Source organism: Lepidochelys olivacea (assembly GCF_965140295.1).
Source record: "Lepidochelys olivacea isolate rLepOli2 genome assembly, chromosome: 1".
Classification (NCBI taxonomy): Eukaryota; Metazoa; Chordata; order Testudines; family Cheloniidae; genus Lepidochelys; species Lepidochelys olivacea.
The window spans coordinates 279959494-279986556 of record NC_140411.1 but is presented as its reverse complement, the minus strand read 5'-3'; the positions used below and the strand labels follow the sequence as shown (position 1 = coordinate 279986556).

Here is a 27063-nt window from a genome sequence, read left to right as displayed (position 1 = left end):
TCTAAAATATTCACTGTTTAGTTATGGAATGTGAAATGTCCACAAATGTTGCTAAATACATTCTTTGATTTCTAGCCTACATTCAGCTGAAGAAAATACTAGAATAATATTTTTACAGACCTCTTTTTGGTGATTTAAAAATAGATTTTCAATATAAGGTATATCAGTGTTATCGTGGTAGGATCTGAGCATGCAAGTGGTTAGTTTTATTTATATTAAAAGAGAATGGCTACCTTCAAGAGTCATACTGTATAATAAGAATACTTTAATTACAGTAATCACAATAGTATTCCTTTTCAATATGCAATTATATCTAATTCATATAACTGAAAGCTTAAAAGTTACATGACTGATTTACTTATTACTCCTTTGATGTGGTTCTTTATACATCTACTATTAGAACACATCTATTTACTACATATATGTTTGCATATATTTATTCTCAGTCATGTAGTTAACTTTGCAGTCTTATGCTTTTGTCATACCTGTTATCACTAACTCATAAGCATAATTGAACTATAATGGCAATGTAACTATACTGAATTTATGGTATCCTTAATAAAAGGGGAATGACTCATGTTTACCATTACTGTACTTTAAAAACACGTCCTGCTTGCATCCTGCCAGTAGTTTACAACCATTTACCAAACACATATGTAAGATTACATGAGGTTAATATATAAAGAACTTTAGCAATACCACACAGCTGAAGAAAAAGAACATGTTTTGCCATTCTGGAATTAAGAGAGCAGATTAACAAAAGCAATCCACATGAAAAGACGTGCATGAGCTTGTTCCACTGCAATGGTGGGCAACCTGCGGGCCGCATGCAGCCCATCAAGGTAATTCGCTGGTGGGCCACAAGACAGTTTGTTTACATTGATTGATTGTCTGAAGGCATGGCCGCCCACAGCTCCCAGTGGCTGTGGTTCACTGTTCCCAGCCAATGGGCTCCGCAGAAAGCAGTGCAGGTCGCAGGGAGGTGCTGGCCACCGCTTCCCACAGCTCCCATTGACTGGAAATGGCGAACCACAGCCAGTGGGAGCTACAGGCACCTGTGCCTGCTGACGGTCAATGTAAACAAACTGTCTCTCGGCCCACAAGCGAATTACCCTGATGGACCACAGGTTGCCCACCACTGCTCTACTGGGTCCCTGGCTGATGTAACACAAGTTGAGGGAAGGCAAATGCAGGCTTTTTGTGACAGCTTTGGCAAGCAGCTTTAAGATGCAAATGGGTTTGGAGCCCCACCCAGCAAAGGTTGATGAGGGGCCACGCTAAAGCACTGTTTTCTTAAATGTGGGCCTAAATTAGAGCATCTCCAGGCCATGCTTCTTCCTAGGCCAGTGACTCTTCATTGCTGCACCACTTTACTGGAGTCTCAACAATCTGACCCAATCATAGAAGATTAGGATTGGAAGAGACCTCAGGAGGTATCTAATCCAACCTCCTGCTCAAAGCAGGACCAACCCCCACTAAATCATCCCAGCCAGGGCTTTGTCAAGCAAGGGCCTTAAAAAACCTTTACGGATGGAGATCTACCACCTCCCTAGGTAACCCATTCCAGTGCTTCACCACCCTCCTAGTGAAATTGTTTCCCAATATCCAACCTAGATATCCCCCCCACCCCTGCCCCCACTGCAACTTGAGACCATTACTCCTTATTCTGTCATCTGCCACCACTGAGGACAGCCTAGCTCCACCACTGAGAACAGCCTAGTTCCTCTTTGGAACCCCCCTTCAGGTAGTTGAAGGCTGCAATCAGATCACCCCCTCACTCTTTTCTTATGCAGACTAAATAACCCCAGTTCCCTCAGCTTCTCCGTGTAAATCATGTGCCCCAACCCCCTAATCATTTTCGTTGCCGTCCGCTGGATTCTCTCCAATTTGTCCCTTCTGCGGGGGGGGGGGGGACACCAAAATGAGACGCAATACTCCAGGTGTCTCTGCCTCTCCCCCGAGCTTTGTGTCATCTGCGAACTTGCTGAGGGTGCAATTCATCCCATCATCCAAATCCTTGATAAAGATTTTGAACAAAACCAGCCCCAGGACCGACCCCGAGGACACTCCGCTTGATACCGGTTGCTAACTAGACATCAAGCTTGACAATCTAGCCAGCTTTCGATCCACCTTTATAGTCCATACATCCAATCCATACCTTTTTAACTTGCTGGCAAGAATACTGTGGGAGACCATATCAAAAGCTTTGCTAAGGTCACGATATATCCCATCTACCGCTTTCCCCATAAACACAGAACCAGTTATCTCATCATAGAAGGCAATCAGGTTGGTCAGGTAGACCCTACATTTCACAGTTATTACACAAATATTTAGTTAACTAGAACCTTAACTTAAAGGTAACATTAAAGATTAAATATGTATAATAGTAAAAAACCAAAAACAACAACGACCCAACCCCCTAGTATTTGAATGAATAGAAAATGACATTTAAGAGACCGATAACTATTCAAATACCCTCACACTTAATCATAAAATCTGTTAAATTAATGTACCTGTGAAAAATATTCTTTTGCATATTTTGTCATATAAAGAGAAATAAACTGACATCATAGGCAAGTGTTGACAGAACCATGGGGAATTATATACTCCTTGCAAACATTCAACATCTGTTCTTACTGCATTGCTTATGGAAGGGTTTCAGCTAATAGTTGTTCATTTTTTCTGGAAATTCACTCTGAACACTGCCATTTTCCAGACTGCTAGTCACATGAATGCTCAAGAGGACATGTGCACATTCTCTGGTGGCTTAACAGGGAGTTTAATTATGCTTTTCAATAGAAATCGACTCCCTACTGAGAGTCCCATATTTCCCCCCCTCGCACAATCTATGAAGATGATGATTATGGCAGGGTTAAGTTGACTGACTTGAAGGCCTTATTAAATGACACCCCCAAAGGATCATCCAATGGTTAGAGTACTAGCCTGGACCATGGGTAGAATGGGGGTTCAATTTTCTGCTCCACTACAGACTTCCTGTGTGGCCCTGGGCAAGTCATTTAGCAGCTTAGTGCCTCAGTTTCCTATCTGTAAAAAAGGGGATGTGAATATAAATATTGAAAAGGAGTGCAAAGTGCTCAGATACCATGGCAATAGGGACCACATATCTACCTAAGATAGATATTGTAGATGTTCATGGGGGGCAAGGGATATTTAGGGTATGATTAGGGGAGGTAAATTATAGTATTTGTCTTCAGGATACTGTAAGGATTGCCTGTTCTATTTATCCCTAGGCACAAGAATGCGCCTCAGCTTTTTCTGGGGTATGGTGGTTCTGCAAAGTGTTTTAGCATGACCACATGGCTAAATTTCACAGTGGGCCTAGATTTTTCACCTCTAGGTTTATATTCCTGAAAAATTCCAATACTAATCTTCAGCCAGCTGGCCCACTTCTTCCTGTGTTGTGAACCTCTGTTGTTCCACTAGAAACCTATAGTCACCTGAACAAGTGAAGAGAGAATCTAAACTGGAGTGCGAGCTCTACATTGTTTCTTGACCACTTTTCTTTTCCTTCAATATATCAGGTGTTTTTGTCTTTTGATTTTCAGTTAGAGACAAATCTGAAGCTCCATTTACATTTATAAATGGCTACTTGTTGATTTCTTCTTAAGGAATATGTTTTGAACCAACTGCTACATATCCAGGTAGGCAGCAGAGGTGTAGCAAATTGTCATGTTAATGATCCTCTGCTTAAAATCTTTTATAATGGCCCTAAATTGCAAAAATAGTCTAATGTATAAGAATTATATACTTCCTGGTTCAGAGCTCAGACTGCAGCGTTTTTTCCATGGCTGTTAAAGTGGATATTCAGATTTGTAATCAAACCAATTATACGAGTTCCATTTCAAGTACATTCAACAATTCAAAATGTCAACCATCTTTAATATTGTTCACTCTTCTAACACTTCAAAAAGCTGAACTTTCATACGATTATTAGCCATATTTGATAATAGGTAACGAAAACTAGTTGGGGGGGGGGTGAACCCATCAGCTTGTCTGAGTTTTCCCTGAGAATACTGTAGAGCAAATGTAAAAGCTTAATTTTTTCTCCATATCCATTTTTTCCCTTTCTTGTAGCTTTAGGAAGTAAACAAGCATTCAGTGTTTTGTTTTATTTCATGTGAACATTTGTATGGCAGTAAAAACAAAATATGTTAATCCATTAACAAAAAGCTTAAAATCAAAGGCCACATTTTCAAAAGAGCTCAGTGCCCACAACTGGAGGCCACATTTTTAAGAAAGCTCAGCTCCAACTTAGGCAGCTGCATGACGTGCCCATTTTAAAAATGGTCTGCCACCAACCATGGAGCAGGCCACTTCATGTAGGAGCCTAAATGGGAGGACAGCTCTTGATTACTTGATGATGTAAGCTGTTTTCTGAGGTCTTTTGAAAACGTGGCCACAAATTTTCAACTAAGTATAATCAATTTTCAAAGCAGAAATATACAACAATGTGAACAGAAGCCTTTTGTTTCTAATAATATTTTCAATATTAGTGTGTGGTGAGAATCAAACCAGTTAACCACATCGTATCTTCCCCAGATGTCTCCTTAATCAGAAAACATGCCATATCTGTAACACATTTTATTGTGAATCAATGAAGGCTCAGGAAAATTTATCCCATGTTCCATTGTGCACAATGATACCTGTAGGGTTGCTGGGTGTCCGGTTTTCAGCTGGAACACCCAGTTGAAAAGGGAGTCTGGCAGCTCCAGTCAGCACTGCTGTCTGGGAGGTAAAAAGTGTGGTCAGCAGCGCAGCAAGGCTAAGGTAGCTTCCCTGTCTGCCATGGCTCCGCATAGCTCCCAGAAGCAGTGGCATGTCCCCACTCCGGCTCCAATGCATAGGTGCAGCCAGGGAACCAATGGGAGGTGCAGGGGCGGTGCCTGCAATGAGGCAGTGCAGAGAACCAGGTGGCCATGTTGCCGCAGAGGAGCCAGAAGGGGGACATGCTGCTGCTTCTGGGAGCTGCTTGAGGTTAGCGCCGCCTGGAGCCTGCACCCCTCACCCTTTCCCATGCCCAAACCCCTCAGCCCCAGCCCAGAGTGCCCTCCCACACCCTGAACCCCACTTTTACAGCTCCATGCCAGAAATGGCACCCCCAGCCCGGAGTCCCCTCCCATACTCCAAACACACCTCAGCTCCACCCCCACTCCCAGTCCAGGGCCCCCTCTTGCACTCCAAACCCATCATCCCTGGCCCTAACCCAGAGCATGTGCCCTCAGCTGGAGCCCTCAAGCCCCTTAGCCAGCCTAATTAAAATGAGGGAAGGTGAGGAGAGCGAGCGACAGAGGAATAGGGGGGGATGGAGTGAGTGGGGGCGGGGCCTCTGATAAGAGGCATGGCATGGGCGGGGCCTCGGAGGAGCAGGGCAGAGGCGGGGCAAGGGTGTTCGGTTTTGTGCGAGTAGAAAGTTGGCAACCCTAGATATCTTGTTACTTCATTCAAACAATACCATACATGAAGATCTATACGATTACATTCCTGAAGCACATGTCAGCAGAATCCAGTAAAATTTGATGTCACAACAGTTTTGCAAAAGAGGTGGTCTTAGAATCACAGCATACCAGGTCTGTTAAGAACAGCTTTTGAATTTTTTAAAAATGATAATTAATGGTTCACTTTAATCAGTGTCATGGGGTGCTGCAGACAGCCTGCTCTTTCACACTGTGTCATGCTGCGCCGACATTAGAACTGCCATTGGGATAGCTGCATGGCAAAAAAAAAAAAAAAAAAAAAGAAAGAAAGAAAAAGAAAATAGAGTTCTGCAGCAAACTGTCTGAATTTATCCAGGCAAAGTATCAAATTGTTGCTAAGATTTTTCTATTGGAAAAACCATTTTTTTCCAATGCATTATAATGAATTAAAAAATGTACAAATACACAAATCATAAGAGTACAGTTCGTCATAAGATTCCCCAGGATGGAATTCATTATTATCTATTGCTGGTAGAGCTACACTTTAAACCCCACAGTGTTAGCAAGCAAGTTGAATTACCATGGTGTGTTTAAAAATCCTGAGTTCTGGTGACCACAAAGTGAAAAGATGTCTTTGCTGTTTTTAAAAAACAAACAAACAAATCCCAACCCCACCTGTTTAAGAATGAATTGAACACCTTTTTAAAAGTTTAATAAAAACAAAAGCCACATGTATGGAGAGGGCATTTCTAGGATTTCCATAATTTTCTTCATATATTGTGTAGACAATTAAGACATTATCAGCAAGGCACTGATGCATGTGCTCGATTTTCATGGAACAGAAATACATGCGTAAAGTTAGCTGAATTAGGGCCTTAACCAGGAAACCTACTCATTTACATATGTCAGCAATGACAAGTGGACTGAGCTTAGCCAAATGTACAGTTGTTTTATGCACTATGAGCTGGCCCATTAACTGCATAAATTTGAACACGTTAATGTGTTTTGAAGGTTTGAGGCTTTAGTCAGTACACTAAAATCAATGGGGTTACTCACAGGTTGTAGGCTTTGCAGGAGCTGGTCTTTAGTAAATTAAAAAAATCTCTCTAATATTTATTTACAGAATATTTCTCTTTAATTCCAATAGGCCATTTTAGAAAATTGTCAAAACAGCAACAGAATAATACACACTTTGAGCAACGGGATGAGAGACGGAGGACTCAAGGGGGAAATCAAGAGAGAAAAACTGGGGGAAAGTGGGCAGAGGTATAGAAAACTAGAAGTAAAGGAAATGTAGGGAAAAAAATAGTGGTGGAGGAAAATGGATGGGGTGAAGAGGATGAAAAAATACACCTTGAAGAAACATGGATCCTGAATAAGACAGAAGGAAAGATATCTCAAGAGAAAGTAGAGTTCAGGGAAAGAAAGAAAATAAAGTTATTTATTAATTTTATTAATTTTATTAAAGTGAGGTTGGTTGATTGTTTCAAAGCAATGATCTAATACTAGTTTAACTATTCACATTAAATCAGGAAAGAGTACATTTCCCCATCCTTCTGCTCAAGAAGAATTGTACAAAGCATTTCACGTATATTTTCAACAGCTTTTGTTCTGAAAAGCTGGCAGCTATGTAATTGGTTAGATTAAATAGCACTAAAACACACACTCTCTGCCTGAAGCAACTCCTCATGCATCTTGCTTTTTTATTTGATTTGGCAAATGTGTTTAATATGGGTGGGACCAGATTTTCGAAAGCAACTTTGTGATTTAGGAGTGCAATTCCTATTGAAAGTTAGTCAATGAGACTTGCTCTTCTGAATCACTTAGGTACTTCCTACCCTATGTTGTTACATTTATATTCAAATAATCATTTTATCAATGTGTGTCCCAGCATTTTCTAAATATCTGAATCCTACTGAAATTGTCCTAAATATGATTATTTTATAGTAAATCACAAAGGCCTAACATATAGCAAAAGTTTTTTTTATGAAAATACCAGCCCTTAATCTTTAGTTGCAGATGACTACTTGTTTGATATTGGCCAGGAAAGACCATTAACCTAAAGATACTGAGGTATATACTCTTTGAAAGCATCATAAAAAGCTAATACAATGAGTTCTGATCTTATTGTTGTAGTATAGTATATAAATTAGTTACCATCTCCTTGATGTCCCTTCTGGGCAGGTTAATACTAAACTGGTTGTAGTCTGGAGTTGCAGGCTTGTTGACGGCAATGACCAGGGAGATAGTTGTATATGGATTCATAATCAGACCAGATTGGCCATCAGCCATTCACTAAACAGAGCCAACTAGACAATGTCATCTGCATATTGGAGATATTGAAGCAGAATGGTGTTCTGCTAAACACCACCACCAGCTGCCCCCTGAAGCTTTTCCATCAGCCGATCAATGCCAATATTCAACGATGGTGACAGAACACAGCCTGGCCAAACTCATGTGGAAATAGGAAACCATGCCATGTATCTATTGATGTTGTGTACATGGCAATTTTCAAATACTTGGGAAGCGTCCTAGGCAGTCCTGGAAGATGCTCAAAAGATGTAGACGCTCATATAGCAGGCAACTGTGCAATGTTTTGAGCCCTTCTGTGTCCTCTGTGAAGATCTGTAATATGGGCAGTGAAACATGGGTGCTGAGAGAGGCTGAAAAGTGGAAAACTGACATTTTCAATTATCTTCGTCAATTGCTCCATATTAGGTGACAAGACCAGATCAGCAATGATATTCATAGTGGAATTCATAGTGGAAGCCAACAACCACCCCTATTAGTACTGGTTTGGTTTTGGTGGCTTTCTTGGTACAAACCTATTAGGATGGAAGACCAACACATTACAAAGTTTACCAAGGAATACTACTGTGATAGATATGGCAATTTCCTGCTATAACCTTGAAAAAAATTGAATTAAGTTAAGGTATCTTTGGAGTCCATTGTATTAAATGTAATGTATAAATTATTGTGGCTCAGGATGTCTAAAAGACTATATTGAACAATGTGGCAGACAAGAATGGTCTTTTGGGACAATACCTGTGAAATGGATTCTTTGTGTGGGTTTACTTAGATTTATTGCTCTGAAAACACAACACTGTATTCATTTTCACAGTCAAGTCTCTTAAAAAAACATGAATGTTTTAAATGGTGTGTCTTTTTGAGATAAGGTAATCTGTATCTGGTATTTATACATGAGGGAGGTGTTCTGGTCTAGAAAAGACATTCTTATGGGTTTGTCTCTTGACCCAAGATCCTTAGAGTTATCTGTCTGCCATAGAAATTAACTTTGATTCCAAAGCACAAATTTCAATAACCAATACATATTTTAAACATAGCACAGAAGGAAATGTGAACCAGCTGAGCGGCAAACAGCAGAGAGACTAACAGAGGGAGTTTGCCTGGGATCTGTCTGAGAGGAGGTATGCTAAGGGCTGCATTAGGGAGGCTGTGTTGGTGAGTATCTGAGTGTCTGTTGTGGAGACAGTTTGACCGTGTGCTTGAGTGGTTGTTTGAAAAGTGTGAATTGGGAGTTCTTTGTTCCAGGTGAGTGGGCCTTGAGTGGGCCTGACTGTTATAAAAAGCCAGTCAGCTGCAAACCAGCTGAGTGGCGAACAGCAGAGAGGCTAACAGAGAGAGTTTGCCTGGGGGGTGCCCACTGAGGCTTACATCTTGCCGGCTTCTCTGAGTAGTCACTACAACTCCTGCCGCCCTGACTGGGAAAACCGAGAAGTCCGTTGCTTGCCAGGAGCTAGGATTCATGATGTGACGGAGAGGTTGCTGAGACTCATCAAGCCCTCGGATCGCTACCCCTTCCTGCTTCCCCACGTGGGCACCAATGATACTGCCAAGAATGACCTTGAGCATGCTATGTGGCTCTGGGAAGATGGATAAAGGAGTTTGAGGCACAAGTGGTGTTCTCATCCATCCTCCCCGTGGAAGGAAAAGGCCTGGGTAGAGACTGTCGAATCGTGGAAGTCAGCATATGGTTACGCAGGTGGTGTCTGAGAGAAAGCTTTGGATTCTTTGACCATGGGATGGTGTTCCAAGAAGGAGGAGTGCTAGGCAGAGAAGGGTTCCACCTAACACGAAGATGCTTTTCCCTCTCTTCAAGCAGACTGGCTAACCTAGTGAGGAGGGCTTTAAACAACTAGGTTCACCGGGGGAAGGAGACCAAAGCCCTGAGGTAAGTGGAGACGTGGGATACTGGGAGGAAGCATGAGCAGGAGAGCGCGAGAGGGGAGGGTTCCTGCCTCATACTAAGAAAGCAGGACAAACAGGAAGTTCTCAAGTGCCTATACACAAATGCAAGAAGCCTGGGAAACAAGCAGGAAGAACTGGAAGTCCTGGCACAGTCAAGGAATGATGATGTGATTGGAATAACAGAGACTTGGTGGGATAACTCGCATGACTGGAGTACTGTCATGGATGGATATAAACTGTTCAGGAAGGACAGGCAGGGCAGAAAAGGTGGGGGAGTTGCATTGTGTATAAGAGAGCAATATGACTGCTCAGAGCTCCGGTATGAAACTGCAGAAAAACCTGAGAGTCTCTGGATTAAGTTTAGAAGTGTGAGCAACAAGGGTGATGTCTATAGCAGACTCCCACCATGACCACCGGACCAGAGGGATGAGCTGGAGGAAGCTTTCTTCCAGCAACTAATGGAAGTTACTAGATCACAGGCCCTGGTTCTCTTGGGGGACTTCAATCACCCTGATATCTGCTGGGAGAGCAATACAGCAGTGCACAGAGAATCCAGGAAGTTTTTGGAAAGTGCAGGGGACAATTTCCTGGTGCAAGTGCTGGAGGAACCAGCTAGGGGCAGAGCTCTTCTTGACCTGCTGCTCACAAACCGGGAAGGATTAGTAGGGGAAGCAGAAGTGGATGGGAACCTGGGAGGCAGTGACCATGAGATGGTCGAGTTCAGGATCTTGACACAGGGAAGAAAGGAGAGCAGCAGAATACGGACCCTGGACTTCAGAAAAGCAGACTTTGACAACCACAGGGAATTGATGGGCAGGATCCCCTGGGAAAAAAACAGGAGGGGGAAAGGAGTCCAGGAGAGCTGGCTGTATTTTAAAGAATCCTTATTGAGGTTACAGGGACAAACCATCCCGATGTGTAGAAAGAATAGTAAGTATGGCAGGCGACCAGCTTGGCTTAACAGTGAAAACCTTGCTGATCTTAACCACAAAAAAGAAGCTTACAAGAAGTGGAAGATTGGACAAATGACCAGGGAAGAGTGTAAAAATATTGCTCGGGCATGCCCGAGCAAAATCAGGAAGGCCAAATCACACCTGGAGTTGCAGCTAGCAAGAGAGTAACAAGAAGGGTTTCTTCAGGTATGTTAGCAACAAGAAGAAAGTCAAGGAAAGTGTGCGCTCCTTACTGAATGAGGGAGGCCACCTAATGACACAGGATGTGGAAAAAGCTGAAGTACTCAATGCTTTTTTTGCCTCTGTCTTCACGAACAAGGTCAGTTCCCAGACTACTGCACTGGGCAGCACAGCATAGGGAGGAGGTGACCAGCCCTCCGTGGAGAAAGAAGTGGTTCGGGATTATTTAGAAAAGCTGGACAAGCACAAGTCCATGGGGCTGGATGTGCTGCATCCGAGAGTGCTAAAGGAGTTGGCAGATGTGATTGCAGAGCCATTGGCCATTATGTTTGAAAACTCATGGCGATCGGGGGAAGTCTTGGACGACTGGAAAAAGGCTAATGTAGTGCCCATCTTTTAAAAAGGGAAGAAGGAGGATCCTGGGAACTACAGGCCAGTCAGCCTCACCTCAGTCCCTGAAAAAATCATGGAGCAGGTCCTCAAGGGATCAATTCTGAAGCACTTAGAGGAGAAGAAAGTGATCAGGAACAGTCAGCATGGATTCACCAAGGGCAAGTCATGCCTATCTAATTGCTTTCTATGACAAGATAACTGGCTCTGTGGATGAGGGAAAAGCAGTGGACGTGGTGTTACTTGACGTTAGCAAAGCTTTTGACACCGTCTCCTACAGTATTAATGCCAGCAAGTTAAAGAAGTATGGGCTGGATGAATGGATTATAAGGTGAATAGAAAGCTAGCTACATTGTTGAGCTCAACGAGTAGTGATCAATGGTTCCATGTCTAGTTGGCAGCCAGTATCAAGTGGAGTGCCCCAGGGGTCGGTCCTTGGGCCGGTTTTCTTCAATATCTTCATTAAGATCCAGAGGATGGTGTGGATTGCACCCTCAGCAAATTTGCAGATGACACTAAACTGGGAGGAGAGGTAGATACACTGGAGGGTAGGGATAGGATACAGAGGGCCCTAGACAAATTAGAGGATTGGGCCAAAAGAAATCTGAGGTTCAATAAGGACAAGTGCAGCGTCCTGCACTTAGGACAGAAGAATCCCATGCACAGCTACAGACTAGGGACCGAATGGCTAGGCAGCAGTTGTGCAGAAAAGGACCTAGGGGTTACAGTGGATGAGAAGCTGGATATGAGTCAACAGTGTGCCCTTGTTGCCAAGAAGGCCAATGGCATTTGGGGATGTATAAGTAGGGGCATTGCCAGCAGATCGAGGGACGTAATCGTTCCCCTCAATTCGACATTGGTGAGGCCTCATGTGGAGTACTGTGTGAAGTTTTGGGCCCCACACTACAAGAAGGATGTGAAAAAATGGGAAAGCCTCCAGCGGAGGGCAACAAAAATGATTAGGGGCCTGGAACACATGACTTATGAGGAGAGGCTGAGGGAACGGGATTGTTTCGTCTGTGGAAGAGAAGAATGAAGGGGGATTTGATAGCTGCTTTCAACTACCTGAAAGGGGGTTCCAAAGAGGATGGCTCTAGACTGTTCTCAGTGGTAGCAGATGATAGAACGAGGAGTAATGGTCTCAAGTTGCAGTGGGGGAGATTTAGGTTGGATATTAAGAAAAACTTTCACTAGGAGGGTAGTGAAACACTGGAATTCGTTACCTAGGGAGGTGGTGGAATCTCCTTCCGTAGAAGTTTTTAAGGTCAGGCTTGACAAAGCCCTGGCTGGGATGATTTAGTTGGGGATTGGTCCTGCTTTGAGCAGGGGGTTGGACTAGATGACCTCCTGAGATCCCTTCCAACCCTGATATTCTACAATTCTGTGAAATAGTATAAAGTTAAAACAAGGTAAAGTTTAAAATGCAGCTTATCTGAGTTTGTGTAACACACCTTTAGGGATAATAAACATGGTATTATGACTAAAGAGGTTTTATCTTCCTGACGTTTTCTTGACCTTGGTGACAGAAAACAGAAACCTCACACAATTTCTTTAACCAGGCTGAACATTTTATAACACAACTAAAATGTCCACAGCTATATTATATTCTCAAACACCTGGCTATAACATACTTGTAGCTATATCTTAATATTCAGAAAAGATGCAAACAAGTTTGTAACAATCTAATCTTAAAAATAAGTTACAAGAAGAACAGTCGTACTGAGTCAGAACAAAGGTCCATCTAGTCCAGTATTGTGTCTTCCAACAGTGGCCAATGCCAGGTGCCCCAGAGGGATTGAACAGAACAGGTAATCATCAAGTGATCCAACCCCTGCCGCCCATTCTCAGCTGGCAAACGGAGGCTAGGGACATCATCCCTGCTCATACTGTCTAATAGCTGTTGATGGACCTATCCTCCATGAATTTATCTAGTTCTTTTTTAACCCTGTTCTAGTCTTGGCCTTCATAACATCCTCTGGCAAAGAGTTCCACAGGTTGACTTGCGTTGGGTGAAGAAATACTTCCAGACCAATGATACAAAAACGAAATGTAGATAAGATCTAAATCAGGAACTCTGAGCTTCTCCTCCCACTCTTAATAATCTCTCAGTTTATGGAAGCTGTTCCAACCTCCTAATAATTTTTCTTGCCCTTTTCTGTACCTTTACCTATTCCAATATATCTTTTTTGAGATGGGAAAACCACATCTGCACGCAGTATTCAAGATGTGGGAGTATCCTGGATTTATATAGTGGCATTATGACCTTTTCTGTCTTATTATCTATTCCTTTCCTAATTGATCCTAACATTCTGTTAGCTTTTTTTGACTGCCGCTGCAGATTGAGTGGATGTTTTCAGAGAACGATCCACAATGACTCCATGATCTCTTTCTTGAGTGATAACAGCTAATTTAGACCCCATCATTTTATATGTATAGTTGGGATTATGTGCATTACTTTGCATATCTCAATATTGAATTTCATCTGCCATTTTGTTGCCCAGACACCCAGTTTTGTGAGATCCCTTTGTAACTCTTCGCAGGCTGCTTTGGACTGAACTATCTTGAGTAGTTTTGTATCTGCAAGTTTTGCCACCTCACTGTTTATCCCTTTTTTCAGATCATTTATGAACATTCTGAACTGTACTGGTCCCATCCCAGTACAGACCTTGGAGGACTCCAGTGTTTACCTCTCTCTATTCTGAAAACTGACCATTTAATTCCTATCTTTTAACCAGTTACTGATCCATGAGAGGACCTTCCTTTATCCGATGACAGTTTACTCTGCTTAAGAGCCTTTGGTGAGAGACCTTGTCAAAGGCTTTCTGAAAATCTAAGTACACCATATCCACTGGATCCCTTTGTCCACATGCTTGTTGACCCCCTCAAAGAAGTCTAGTAGATTGGTGAAGCATGATTTTCCTTTACAAAAACCATGTTGACTCTTCCCACACAAATTACGTTCATCTATATATTGATAATTCTTTTCTTTACTATAGTTTCCACCAGTTTACCTGGTACTGAAATTAGGCCTACTGGCCTCTAATTGATGGGATTGCCTCTAGAGCATCTGAGCTAATTTTATTAACAGACCCCTGAATATCTATTGTCAGTCTGTGATATGTAACACAGATTCTTACTTTTGGTAGTAGAACAGGGGGAAAAAGAACCACCACCAAAGGGTGGTTACTAAGGGATTTTTAGGTCTGGGATTGCTTGATTGTCTCTTTCCTCTTGTGTTTTAGTTTAATATAGTTCTGTGTTATGTAGTATATAGTCATTATCTCACACATCCCATTATACTGATCACATTAGTGTGATTTGCAAACAAGAGGCAGAAAACAGCAAGAGCGCAGCATGTGTGGCTGGCCAAGCAATGAGGCTGCTGAGCTCACTATAAAATCATAATGTCAAACAGTCACAGAGGTGCTTCCAATCTCATTATATGGGACAAAAGACCATCTCCACCTGCCACGGGCTGCAGGGATCATAGTAGTGGCAGGTAGACACAAGATGAGCAACCCACGCCCCCTCCTCTTCTCCTTTCAATGAAGGTGTCAAGGTTCCTCCCCCACTCTGAACTCTAGGGTACAGATGTGGGGACCTGCATGAAAACCTCCTAAGCTTACTTTTACCAGCTTAGGTTAAAACTTCCCCAAGGTACAAATTAATTTTATCCTTTGTCCTTGGAATAACCACTGCCACCACCAAACTCTAACTGGGTTTACTGGGAAACATAGTTTGGACACATCTTTCCCCCCAAAATCCTCCCAACCCTTGCACCCCACTTCCTGGGAAAGGTTTGGTAAAAATCCTCACCAATTTGCATAGGTGACCACAGACCCAAACCCTTGGATCTGAGAACAATGAAAAAGCATTCAGTTTTCTTACAAGAAGATTTTTAATAGAAATAGAAGTAAATAGGAGTATAGGAATCACCCCTGTAAAATCAGTATGGTAGGTACCTTACAGGGTAATTAGATTCAAAACCTAGAGAATCCCTCTAGGCAAAACCTTAAGTTACAAAAAAGACACACAGACAGAAATAGTCATTCTATTCAGCACAATTCTTTTCTCAGCCATTTAAAGAAATCATAATCTAATGCATACTTAGCTAGATTACTTACTAAAAGTTCTAAGACTCCATTTCTGGTCTATCCCCAGCAAAAGCACCATATAGACAGACCCAGACCCTTTGTTTCTCTCTCTCCTCCCAGCTTTTGAAAGTATCTTGTCTCCTCATTGGTCATTTTGGTCAGGTGCCAGCGAGGTTACCTTTAGCTTCTTAACCCTTTACAGGTGAGAGGATTTTTCCTCTGGCCAGGAGGGATTTTAAAGGGGTTTACCCTTCCCTTTATATTTATGACAGGAGGCCTTCTTAACCTGGTGCTACATGTACAAGTTTATAATGCATCCATCATTTGTGTTTGAGGGTTAATGAAGATTACATAATTACACGGCCTAAAAGACTGCATTCTCCATTCCTCCCTTATATACATACTTTGTGGATTGTGACAAATCTGATGAAGTGAGCTGTGGCTCACAAGAGCTTATGCTCAAATCTGTTAGTCTCTAAAGTGCCACAAGTACTCCTTTTCTTTTTTGCGGATACAGACTAACATGGCTGCTACTCTGAAAACTGCACATAGTGAGATCCATGATTTTACTAATATCTAGAGAAAGGGAGATTATCAGACCCAGGCCAAACATCACTGTGGTCCAGCCTCCTGCTCCTAAGAGCCTCCCATTTCAGTGCTGTTGACTCCATAAGCTCCTGATGACTGGTGTTGTCAAGAAGTTCATGATCATAAAGAGAGATGGCCCCTGACACAGCCTGTCTAGTGAGGATCTTGAAGATCAGGATCTTAAAATTAGATCTAGTATTGCACAGAGAGTGCACCATAAGGAGTAATTGGTCAGTTTCTAATAGGGTTTACTTTCAGGCATTCCTGCACTAACACAATGCAAGAGAATGACTAAATCCAAATGTACTACATTGTCAGTTAAAGTTTAAAAAAAAAACCCTAATCATTTTGTTCTTTTGTTGTAGGATGCTTGTTTTTATACCACTAATTTTGGATCTAGATACTTAGGGTCAGATCCTCAATTGGTGTAGAATGTGTGTAGAATGGTTTATTTCCACTGAAATCAAAGATAGTTATTCAAACTTACACTGTGAGCATCTAGCTTTCAGTGTACTTTTTAAATGATGCAATAAATGTATGGAAGATTCAACATGTATGATGCTGGGTTACACAGTTATGAAAGAGCAAATGTTCCTGTTTTTTTGTTTTTTTTTTGTTTTTTTTCTACTGTTCTAACTAATTAGTAATTAAAGCCTCCCTGAATTGTTCCAATACATAATTTCCTTCACCTTCCTCTGGAGAGATGGAAGGAATGCTTGGTTTTGTTTTTATACATTGTGGATGAACAAAGAATTATCTCAAAACAAGCTGCTTCATGATTTGTAACATGCTAATTACTGGAATTTTAGAGTAGCTTTCAATTCTATTTGTGTAGCTTAATGTAGAGCTAACTTATTGTAAAATAACGAAATATATGTTTTATAAATATACTCATATAATATACATTTTGTACTTTTTACATATGACAAAGAGAAATGTGTTTCAATAGGAAAGCACATTTTTCATGGTTTATAATCCATTTTTAATATTTTAATTATTTGTAAATTCTGAATAGCAATTCCCTAAAAAATTAAGACCAGAGTATTATACAGTGCTTAAACATAACGTCTGCATTGATAAAGCATAGTTTAGGCTCAGTACAACAGTATTCTCAAGCATGCGAGTACATTAGGGCAGGCGTTTTCAATTTTCTAAAGATATTTCAGAGATATTTCAAATTGTTTTCCCTTAAATATGTATGACTTCTGGGTAACTAGGTAGGTGGAAGGATCTGTAAAGAAACATATAGCCTTTCACCTCTAGAGTGCTAGCAAATATCCAGCTAGATCACTAGTGACAGAAGTGTGTTACCATCTAATGGATGTTTAGTGCCTTCTATGACATGTGCTTGATGTCTAGTTCCCATCTAAATCACAAAAAAGCCACCACATTTCACAGTAACTGGTACCTTTGTTCACAGCCTCAAAAGATTAAACAGGCAAAGAGATTGAGCTATCGTCTTGCTCTGGCTGGTCCTCCAGATCAGCAGGTCAGTTTGAGGAAGCTTACACTGTCACTTCTTGTTCTGCAAATGTTCTATGTACAGGGACCATCATTCTCCAGGGCTGTCAGCCAGCACTTTCCAAAACACTGAACTCACATGAAATGTGTTTTCTCTCTTAAATCTATTACCTTGGACTTCTGAGTCCTGCTTTTCTCCTCCAAACGATTATATTTACAGAATATAGAAGAAGACAAATGGAATTTTACTTTTAATTTCTATTTTAAACAAGGACCTTACCCATTAGCATTAAGTAACTAAAAAATGTTATCAAGTTTACTACAGTATATTCTTCAGCAGTTTTCAAAAACAATATAAAAAGTTTGCTTACTGAACTGTTAATTTAGGCAGATACTTTACTGTATCCTTACCCCCACCTGCATTTACATTCATTCTGATTACAAACTGCAACTTTGTTGGGAAAAGAAGGGATACTTTAACTAAGAATTATCAACTGGCTCAGGTCAGAAAAGAAAAGAATGTCCTCATTTTAACATAACATATATGTTCATTTTTAGTTTTGGCCTCCTTTGATATTCCCTGATATTTGAGATTATCACAATTAATGTACCACATTGGTCTGTGTTCCAGCTCTAGAAGAGATCCTAGAATACCTTTCCATATACTGTAGGGCTGGTTATTCTTTCAAAACTGAAATTAGACAGTAGCATAGGCACCTATTCCTTGGGTGCTCCGGGGCTGGAACACCCATGGGGAAAAAATGGTGGTTGCTGAGCATGCACCAGCAGCCAGCTCTCCTCCTCCAACTCCCAGCACCTTCTGCCCACCAACAGCTCCACTGATCAGTGCCTCCCCCTCCCTTCCAGTGTTTTCCGCCCGCCGCACACCAGCTGTTCCATGGCATGCAGGACACACTGTGGGGAGGGGAAGGAATGAGAGTGAGATGCACTCATGGGAGGGGGCAGAATGGGGTACAGGAGGGGCTGGAGTGGAGTGGGATCAGGGCAGTGGCAGGGAGGAATGGGGGCAGGGCCTGGGGCACAGCTTGGGGGGGGGGGTCAAGCACCCCCTGGCACATTAGAAAGTCAGCGCCTCTGCTCAATACAAAAGTTACTATAGAAATTTCTACTCTTTCTACTTTTTCAAAGTCACATGAAATGATTTTACTGTCAAAAACATATTTGTCTTGCTGTCATCAGTGCAGAGCCAGGCAATATAGATACAGGTGGTCCAGTACTGTTCTATTTTGCCTCACATGTTGAAAGAATTGCAAACTATGTTCTGAAATGAAAGATAATTCTACTAGGGCTGTCAAGTGATTAAAAATTAATCACAATTAATTGCACTTTTGATTGCACTGTTAAACAATATTAAAATACCATTTATTTAAATATTTTGGGGGTTTTCTATATTTTCAAATATAGGATGAGGGCTGGGGGCTCTGGGCTTCAGCCCCCTTCAGGGCATTGGGCTCGGGGCTTCAGTCCAGCATGGGGCTTCAGCCCCCCTCAGGGTGCATTGTGTGGGCTTCAGCACCTCTCGGGGTGTGGGGCTCTGGGCTTCAGCCTGGAATGGGGCTTTAGCCCCTTTGGGCTTTGAGCTTCAGCCCAGCATGGGGCTTAGGGATCTAGCCCCTCTCGGGGTTCAGGGTGTGCGGCTCCAGCCCCCCTGTGCCTCCCCGGGAAGCTGCTGGCTGGGGCTCCTCCAACCCCTGCCCCCCCACCACCACCCGCACACACACATCTCCTACTGCCACCTCTGGAACTGGGCTGTTCCAGCCCCCCACCGCATCTAGGTATGGGCTGAGGCTTTAGCCCCCTGTCTGTCTCCCTGCCCCCTCCCCCCCCAGGCATGCAATTAACACATTAAAGAAAATTACACATTAATTTTACTTTCAGTTAATCACAGGTATGAACTGCAATTGACAGCCCTAATTTCTATTGTATCTTATGATAATGTAAGAAACAGAAAACACATGGATAAGGCCAAAGGTGAGTATCTCATCCCAGGGAAGAAACACACTGCAGGGCAGCACTTAAGAAACACTGTGAGAAGGAATAGACATTTTCCTGGGGGGCTCTGGCTGAGGCAGGGAGCTGAGACCCTGCTTTCTTTGTGCCTAAGTTTAAGGTTTCCATAGAATGGAATGCCAATGAGCATACGGGCAGGAGTTCCTCCTTCCTTTTTCTCTCAGCAGCATGTGAAGAATTTGGGCTAGACTTGTTTCTGAAAATCAGAGTATCAGGGCATTTTAAGAGGCTCTATTCTTCAAAAGAGGAAGAGATTGTCACAGTTTCAGGATAACTGCACCTGTATTCCTCCTCTATGGTGCATTGCGGGCACACACTTAAGGTTTCTAGCTTGCAACCATTACCTCTCCCCGGTGGAGACCCTTGCCTCTCCCCATCCTGTCCAGGGTTTTAAGGCTGCACAGCTCTCTGGCTACACTGAGACATCCCCAGAAAGCCAGTATGACTAAAGGACAGAGCCCGTGCTTTGCTTTCTCTGTGAACAGTGTACTGCCAGCAGTTATAAGTTACCACACAGCCCTTTTTCAGTAAGCACATTTATTCTTAAGGTAAAAGCACTCCAGAGAAAACATAACAAAACTCATACACAGATATAAAACGCCATACTAAACATACCAGGAGTCACCCATCAGTCTTATGGGGCCCTGGCAGGCCAAAGTCTTTCCAACCCTTCCGCAAGGGTTGCCCCCCTTGGACAGAAGATCCTGCCTGTTTGCTGGATCAGAAAGAAGACCCTGAGTCAGTTTAAATACAGTCTTTTTATACCAAAAGCCCTTTCTTTGTCTGTTGGTCTCTGGAAAATCCAGTTTGAACCAGTATATGCAAACCTCTCCCAGGGGTGGCACCTCTCTGGAAGTGGTTATAACCTATAATTCACCCTCTCATCCACTGTTCTTACTGCCTGGAGGAGCTGTGGCAATCTCCCCGCCCTGGAACTGCATACAATCCCTGGACCACCATTCATACGCTTAATACAATATGGTCCATAAAGATACTGCATGTGGTTGCAATATCTGTCATGGGCATAAAGACTTCTGAGAGCGAAAGCATCTGGAGAAGCTAGGTAAGCCTGCCTATGGTTGTATCAAATGTAGTGAGGGGGCTGGGTTCAAACAAGGGGAGAGTCAGTTGGTCTCACTTATTTTGGCTTGGTTTCCTCTTCCAAATGCCACACTATATCTTGGCTCTTGCTATATTATTAGTTTATTAGAATACTTTTGTTTGTTTAGTAGGCTGTTTTCGCAGCATTATATTCTGAGAACAACATATGTCTGTATCAGATTGTGAATTCTATTTTGGAGTAACATGCTGAACACATCTGTAAACTTGCCTGAGGGTGGCTTATTGTACTGAATTACAGACAGTACCCTGTCCAGAAAGGTGTTTGAAACTTCATTGAAGGCACCAAGACTGATCTGGAGCCAGCAACTTTGATTGTCTCTCATCCACATGGAACAATGTTTTTTCTATGCAGAGGCCTGCAGGTAAGGTAAACATGACTGGGGGAGGGGGCTGTAGCATCCCAGTGAAGCACATGGCTAAGAGACAGAGAGTTTACTTAAGGGCGCAGTGCTTCTCTGGGTGAGAGGGCTGACCATTCTCACCTTTAGGGAGGTCTTGCAGGAAGGTTAGAACAGGAGGGTCTCTGCCAAGCCTGAAACACTGACAAACCTCAGAGTCACAGAAGGGGTGAGATCAGACCAATGAAGGGTGTTTCTCAGGTCTTTGGTTTTATTTTCAAAGATCTGTAACTCTTGAGTTCTTTAAGAGTAAAGATTCTGTGGTTAAGAAATTCCTTTGATAAGCCTGTGTTCTTTGCTTTCCTGCCTCTTTGTCCCTACAGGGACTAAACTAGAAGCTCAGAGTGCCCAGAGCCTAGGCAGAGCTCTTGGGGAGTTTGTATATGCGACAGGGGGAGAGGGAAAGTGGCTCAGGAGGTCTCAGACACTAATTTCAGGATAAAGGGGAGCTGAGTGGTGGTACTCCACATCCCAAAGAAGTATGTCTAACAAGAGGTATGAGTCTGCCCTATAGTCCTAGCACTAGAAACAGTGACTAGACTCTACCCAAGCCCAGTGGCCTTGGAAGCACATGGGTCCACTTGCAAAAGATTGGTGACTGTACAGTATGGTACCAGCCAGTTTGTGACACGCATTATTTATTCAACAAAGAACTCTCAACACTGATTGTTCTTGCAGATACCAGGTTGACCTTGCAATGCTGACATAAAAAAATAAAAACTGAATTCAATTAATATGGTACCAAGATCATGGAGAGGAAATAAATATGTAACAAATGTCATTTTTACAAAGTCACTTATAGCACATGCACAATAGTGCTAAAAAGTACACTTTGATGTTTAGGTTTATGGGAGTTAAAGTTACTGTAATTCTAATGCAGATTCATCAGGATAAGACTTGTGTTTGTTTCACAGTTGCAGGTATCTCAAACATTCTTGAATGTCAGCAGTTGTAGTTGTGTTGGTCCCATGATATTAGAGAGACAATATGGGTGAAAAGTTCAATTGGTCCAATAAAAGATACTACCTCACCCACCTTGTGTCTCTGACTTGATTGTCAAGTTGTTTCATTCTTCTTTCCATAGCCTTGGTTTGGATGAGTACATTAGTTTATCTGCATTTACTATATAGTGTATTTTTCCCATCTCTTAGGTCTTCATCTTCCATGTCTAACTGCTTCTCCATTCCATAACACATTGGTAAGTTTATTAACTTTAGCTGCCAGGATTTCAAATGTACCCTCTAGCAAGGCCATCACGTTCTATAACCTTTATTCACTGGTATTAGTTGCCCTAATAAATCTCTTGTTGATTTCTCTTCACCTAGCACAGGAACAGATTGCCTAAGTTTCATGGTTTGCAAAAGTGGTGTCGATGTCAGAGCTTGATTTAGCTCCTGCTGAGCCCTGAAGATGGCATTTCTCATTTAGTAAATGCCTATTATTGACCATTAGCTTTTCTTGAGTGATTCTTTCCATTAGAAACTTATGAACAGCATCAAATTCACCATATGCATCAGCACGCAGCATTTTTAATGGATATGAATATATATGCACCTATCTACATATTACAGATATGCCCCCATTTAAAATTGGCACTAATTATTCAAGAGCTACAGTATTTTAGATCTAAACGGGTGATTTCTTTGTTTTCAAACCTGATTACAATACAAACCAATGTACACTATCAGTCAAATTCTGCATTCAAGTAAGTATGAGGAGAATGTGGCCCTCAAGTTTTACAGGACTGTGAAATCCTGGCCTTGCTGAAGTCAACAGCAAAACGTCCATCAACTTCATGGGGCCACAATATCAGGTTAAAGTGTATTAAGCACATTATGGTCAAAATTATAATGGTTTGTTTCCCTCACATAAAATATATCACACTTTCTTGTAGAAGAATTGTAGTAAACTTATCTTGTTACACAAAATAAACAAGTTATTACAAACTTGATATGCTTATGTCAGGATTATGATTATTATTAAAGGAAATTAACAGGTGTAGGCACACAGTTGTATTCCTTCTGCTTCATACAAAGTTAGTCCTAAAAGCATACACGTATAAAAATTCTACTATATACTTACTCTTGTGTTGTTTCTTTCAGCCTTCAGTTCTGAAATCTCTTCTTCTTTTTCAAGCAGTTGCTCCCTACACACATTTAACTCTTTTGTCAGTGCAGCAAATTCCTATAAAAAGGAAATAAACACAAAGATTATTTTAAATGTACATTTTGGAGTGAATTCCCAAAATTAATCTGCATTGTAACATTTAGGATTTAATATTTAAGTAACTTTATACTGCAGCCTTTCTGGACTTTTAAAAATTAAAATAGCATAGATAAGTATTATCGTCTATAATAATATGTATTTACTGGTACATAATTCATAACTATGTGTAACTAAAGGATTCTAGAAAGTCATAGGGTCAAAGTCAGCTTCAGAGCTTGGCCAGTTGAAATAGCTGAGGATCTGGCCTACAGTTTAGCAAATTATTTCTGAACACGTCAAATTATTTTGATTAGAGATTGGGAAGCAAATTAATTGCAATACCATAATCAATAACAACAATAAGCTGCTTCTATAGCACTGTCCATCCAATGATCTCAAAAACCTCTACCATGTTAGCATTTTAAGGTACCAGTTCAAGAAAGCATCCTATTCAGGACAGTATTTAAGCATTTATTTAACTTTAAGCACCAGCTAAAGTCCCATTGAATTAATAGGACTTTAGCAGGTGCTTTAAGTTAAGCAGGTGATTAAAAACTGACATAAAAAGAAATGAACTTAAGTGTACACTAAAGTGCTTTCCAGAATCAGAGCCTAAGGTGCATAACTTTCCTGTGAGGTTGGTAATATTCTACTTTTGATTTGTTTAGGTTTTAACTGATTTAAAAAAAACCAATAAAAATACCACAGAGACACTTTTTCTACAAAAACCCTGGCCACAGCTGATGAAAAGCACCCATTCAGAACACTGAGACATGGTTAAAATTACAATTGCCAATCAGTGAAGCTGACAGTATCTTTTTTACCTTCAAACCTGAAATTACCAACTAAAACAGGGGTGCTGGAAGAATTTTTATAGTGGGGTGCTGAGAGGCATTGAACCAAACTGTAAACCCTGTATATAATGGAAACCACTTCAAGTCAGGGAGTGCTGCAGCACCCCTACATCCCTAGTTCCAGCATCCATGAACTAAAACAAAAAAAGTGATAAGAGTCCTAGAGTTTATGGCTCTGAGGGACCCCTCGATCACCTAGTCTGACCTCCTTTATACCAAAGGCCACCATCACCACCCAAGCACCCCCACACTAAACTGAAGTCCTCTACCCTCATATACAAGCTTATAACACCCCCAACACCAGAAGTGAAAGTAAGCTGGTACGGTCCGGTACAGCGTACCGGCAAGAGCCAGTACGCCATGTCAGACCGGACCGGCTTCCCCGGGCTGGTGCTTTAAAGGGCCCCGGGCTCCCCGCAGCGGATGGAGCCCTGGCCCTTTAAAGCACCACCCGAGCCCTGCTGCCAGAGCCCCTGGGGTAGCGGCGGCAAGGCTCCAGCAATGCTTTAAAGGGCCCGGGGCTCCCGTCACTGCAGGGAGCCCTGGGCCCTGTAAAGGGCTGCCTGAGTCCCACTGCCGGAGCCCCTGGGGTAGCGGCAGCAGGGCTCCGGCAGTGATTTAAAGGTCCTGGAGCTCTGCGGTGGTAGCGGCGGACGGAGCCCGGAGCCCTTTAAATCGCTCCTAAGCTCCCAGCTGTGTCTGCAGCTGGTAGCTCCAGGGGTGATTTAAAGGCCCGGGGGCTTCCAGCCGCAGCCCTGGGACCTTTAAATCTTGGCTCAGTACTCCGGAGTACTGGTAAGTCCTTTTAAGTTACTTTCACCCCTGCCCAACACCCTTCCTGTGAAGGTAAACACACTTGGACCAATAAAGGGAATGAATTTCAATGACTAGACCCCTACCAAAAACATCTTGTTGACAGGCCCCCTCTATGAAATATGAAGTATGAAACTCATGAACCTCTGCTTATGGCAACTGTAGCTTACAGCATGGGAGAAAGGCATGTATGTATTAGTGTCTTATTGTCACATGTTACACATGTTGTGTAATACTAAAAGCTTTAATATTTCTATTTGACATTTTCGGTTCAAATTAAATCATCAGCATGTCAGCAGAATATTATTTTGGGGCCAGTCTTGCAGTCTTTAGTCATAAAGGACTCCCACTGAAATCAAGACTGAAGGTAAAACTGGATTTAGACTATATCATATGTGAAGCTGTGACGGGGTGTGCATACCCCACACTATGGGCGGAGCAAGTCCTACCCCTCAGACCGTGCTGGGCATGCTCCAACTGCTGTGCTACAATAAAGGAGAGCAGCTCAGCTCAATCTGGGCTGGCCACTGAGGAGGAAGCACGCTTGCTGGAGGCCCCAGGCAAGGCGCTGCTACAGCCCCTGACTGCAGGAATGAGAGATCCCAGGGACCAATCCAGATACCTGCTACCTACAGTTCGCTGGCGGGAGTAGTTAGAGTTTCAGTGAGCTACCTGCACCAGGGAACCTAGAGATCCCAATAATATCTGGCCTATAGGTTCAGAAGACACGGTAGGAAGTGGCCCAGGGAGGCAGAGTGAGTTGTATCTCCCACCCATGTAAGCTCAGCGTGTTGCAGTAGGATCCCCACTGATTGGGTGGCCAACGCACTCGCCGCTGACGGGCTCTGGGCTGGGAACCAGTGGAGTTGGGTGGGCCTGGGTTCCCCTACCCTGGCCACCACTCCCCCTTTGGTGTTTGACCCTGTATCTGTACATCAGGCCCTGAATGTCAAAGGCAGCCATATTGACTTTGGCCATTAGGCCATACAGCCCTGAACCCCAAGGGCAGCCATATTGACTCTGACCCACAGGCTGTACTGCTGTCAGTCTAAGAACCATCTGGTAGACTGCAACCGCAGAGGTATCACAACTCTGATTCCCCAATCCTCCCCCAGAGACGGATGGGATGTGGGTACCCCCTGACAGAAGCCTTTCATATAATACCATTTTCTAAAATTTCTCAAAGAGTAACAGTCTAATAGAGGAGTCTCCAGTTGTCATTCTGACAAAAGTCCCATTGAACTCTCTGGGATTGACCATTAGTCTGTTATTCTAAACCAGTGCCAGATATGTACATACTGTACACATTAAATGGTGCATTCATTTTATTGCAATATTGTCATTCCCAGTAACCAAACTGAATATGTAGATGTATAGGATTCTTCTCAAGGCAGTCAATATGCTATGTGCAGTACAAGAAAGATAAAAAGGGTTCTTGGATTTAATAGGCATATGCCTCAGAGGTAGTATTTTAACGCTTTCTGTGTTTAATTGAATTATCATGTTGTAGTCTCTTTTGTTCTTTACATTAATTACTTCACGCAGTGATAAATGGCCCTAGTTATGCTGCTACTATTGCTGCTGTGTAGTTATATCAGCATATTATGCAATAGGGAAAGGCTCTTTTTTGAAGCAAAGAGGAACAAAGGAATTAGTGGGATTTACAACAAAAATAAAATAACAAAACACTCCAGTCTCTGTAATTTCTATGGCCTTCCAATATTTCTGTGGTAAATAAACAGCTTTCAGAAACCATATTGTAAGGCATCCCATGAATTCTTCAGCTTTGTAATTCAGACAAGGTGAAATGCAAAGAAGTTAATTTCAAATACTATTCAAACACATTTTTCTATAGACTATGTTTCATGAACATTGTCTTTTTTCTATTCTGATTTCAGAAGTTTAAGCTCTTTTGGTATATTTTATATAGTATTTATAATCTATCAATAGATGGACTATGAGACTTAAGCTCCTAAGTTACTTTTGAAAGTGGAATTTAAGTGCTTAAGTGACTATGTTGCTTTTTAAAATTTGGCCACAGTGCTTAAAAAGTGTTATACTTTTGTCTACGCAGCTTATTGTAGGTTTGATATACTATCGGAAAATGACAATCTGACTAGAGCTCTCTTATACACAGGAAAATGATAAAAGACAAAAACATCACATCACCTGTGGGTGAACACTTTTCACAAAGCAATCATTTTATCTGACCTGTCAGTCCTCATCCTCAAAGGAAACCTGCATAACACTTTCAAAAGATGAGCCTGGAAGCTTAAATTCATAACTTTGGTAGACACTAAAAAGCATGAACTAAAAAGAGACACTGAATT

General features: G+C 42.1%; 1 protein-coding gene across 4 annotated transcripts in view; it reads right to left on the bottom strand.

The window, feature by feature from the left end:
* PPFIA2 (PTPRF interacting protein alpha 2) overlaps positions 1-27063 on the bottom strand; it is a 611661-nt gene that overhangs the window by 245434 nt on the left and 339164 nt on the right. For all 4 annotated transcript variants that reach the window (XM_084639583.1, XM_084639582.1, XM_084639585.1 and 1 more), the window contains one exon: positions 22944-23045. In XM_084639583.1, coding sequence (XP_084495709.1) covers positions 22944-23045 — 102 coding nt within the window. The remainder of the gene's footprint in view (positions 1-22943; positions 23046-27063) is intronic.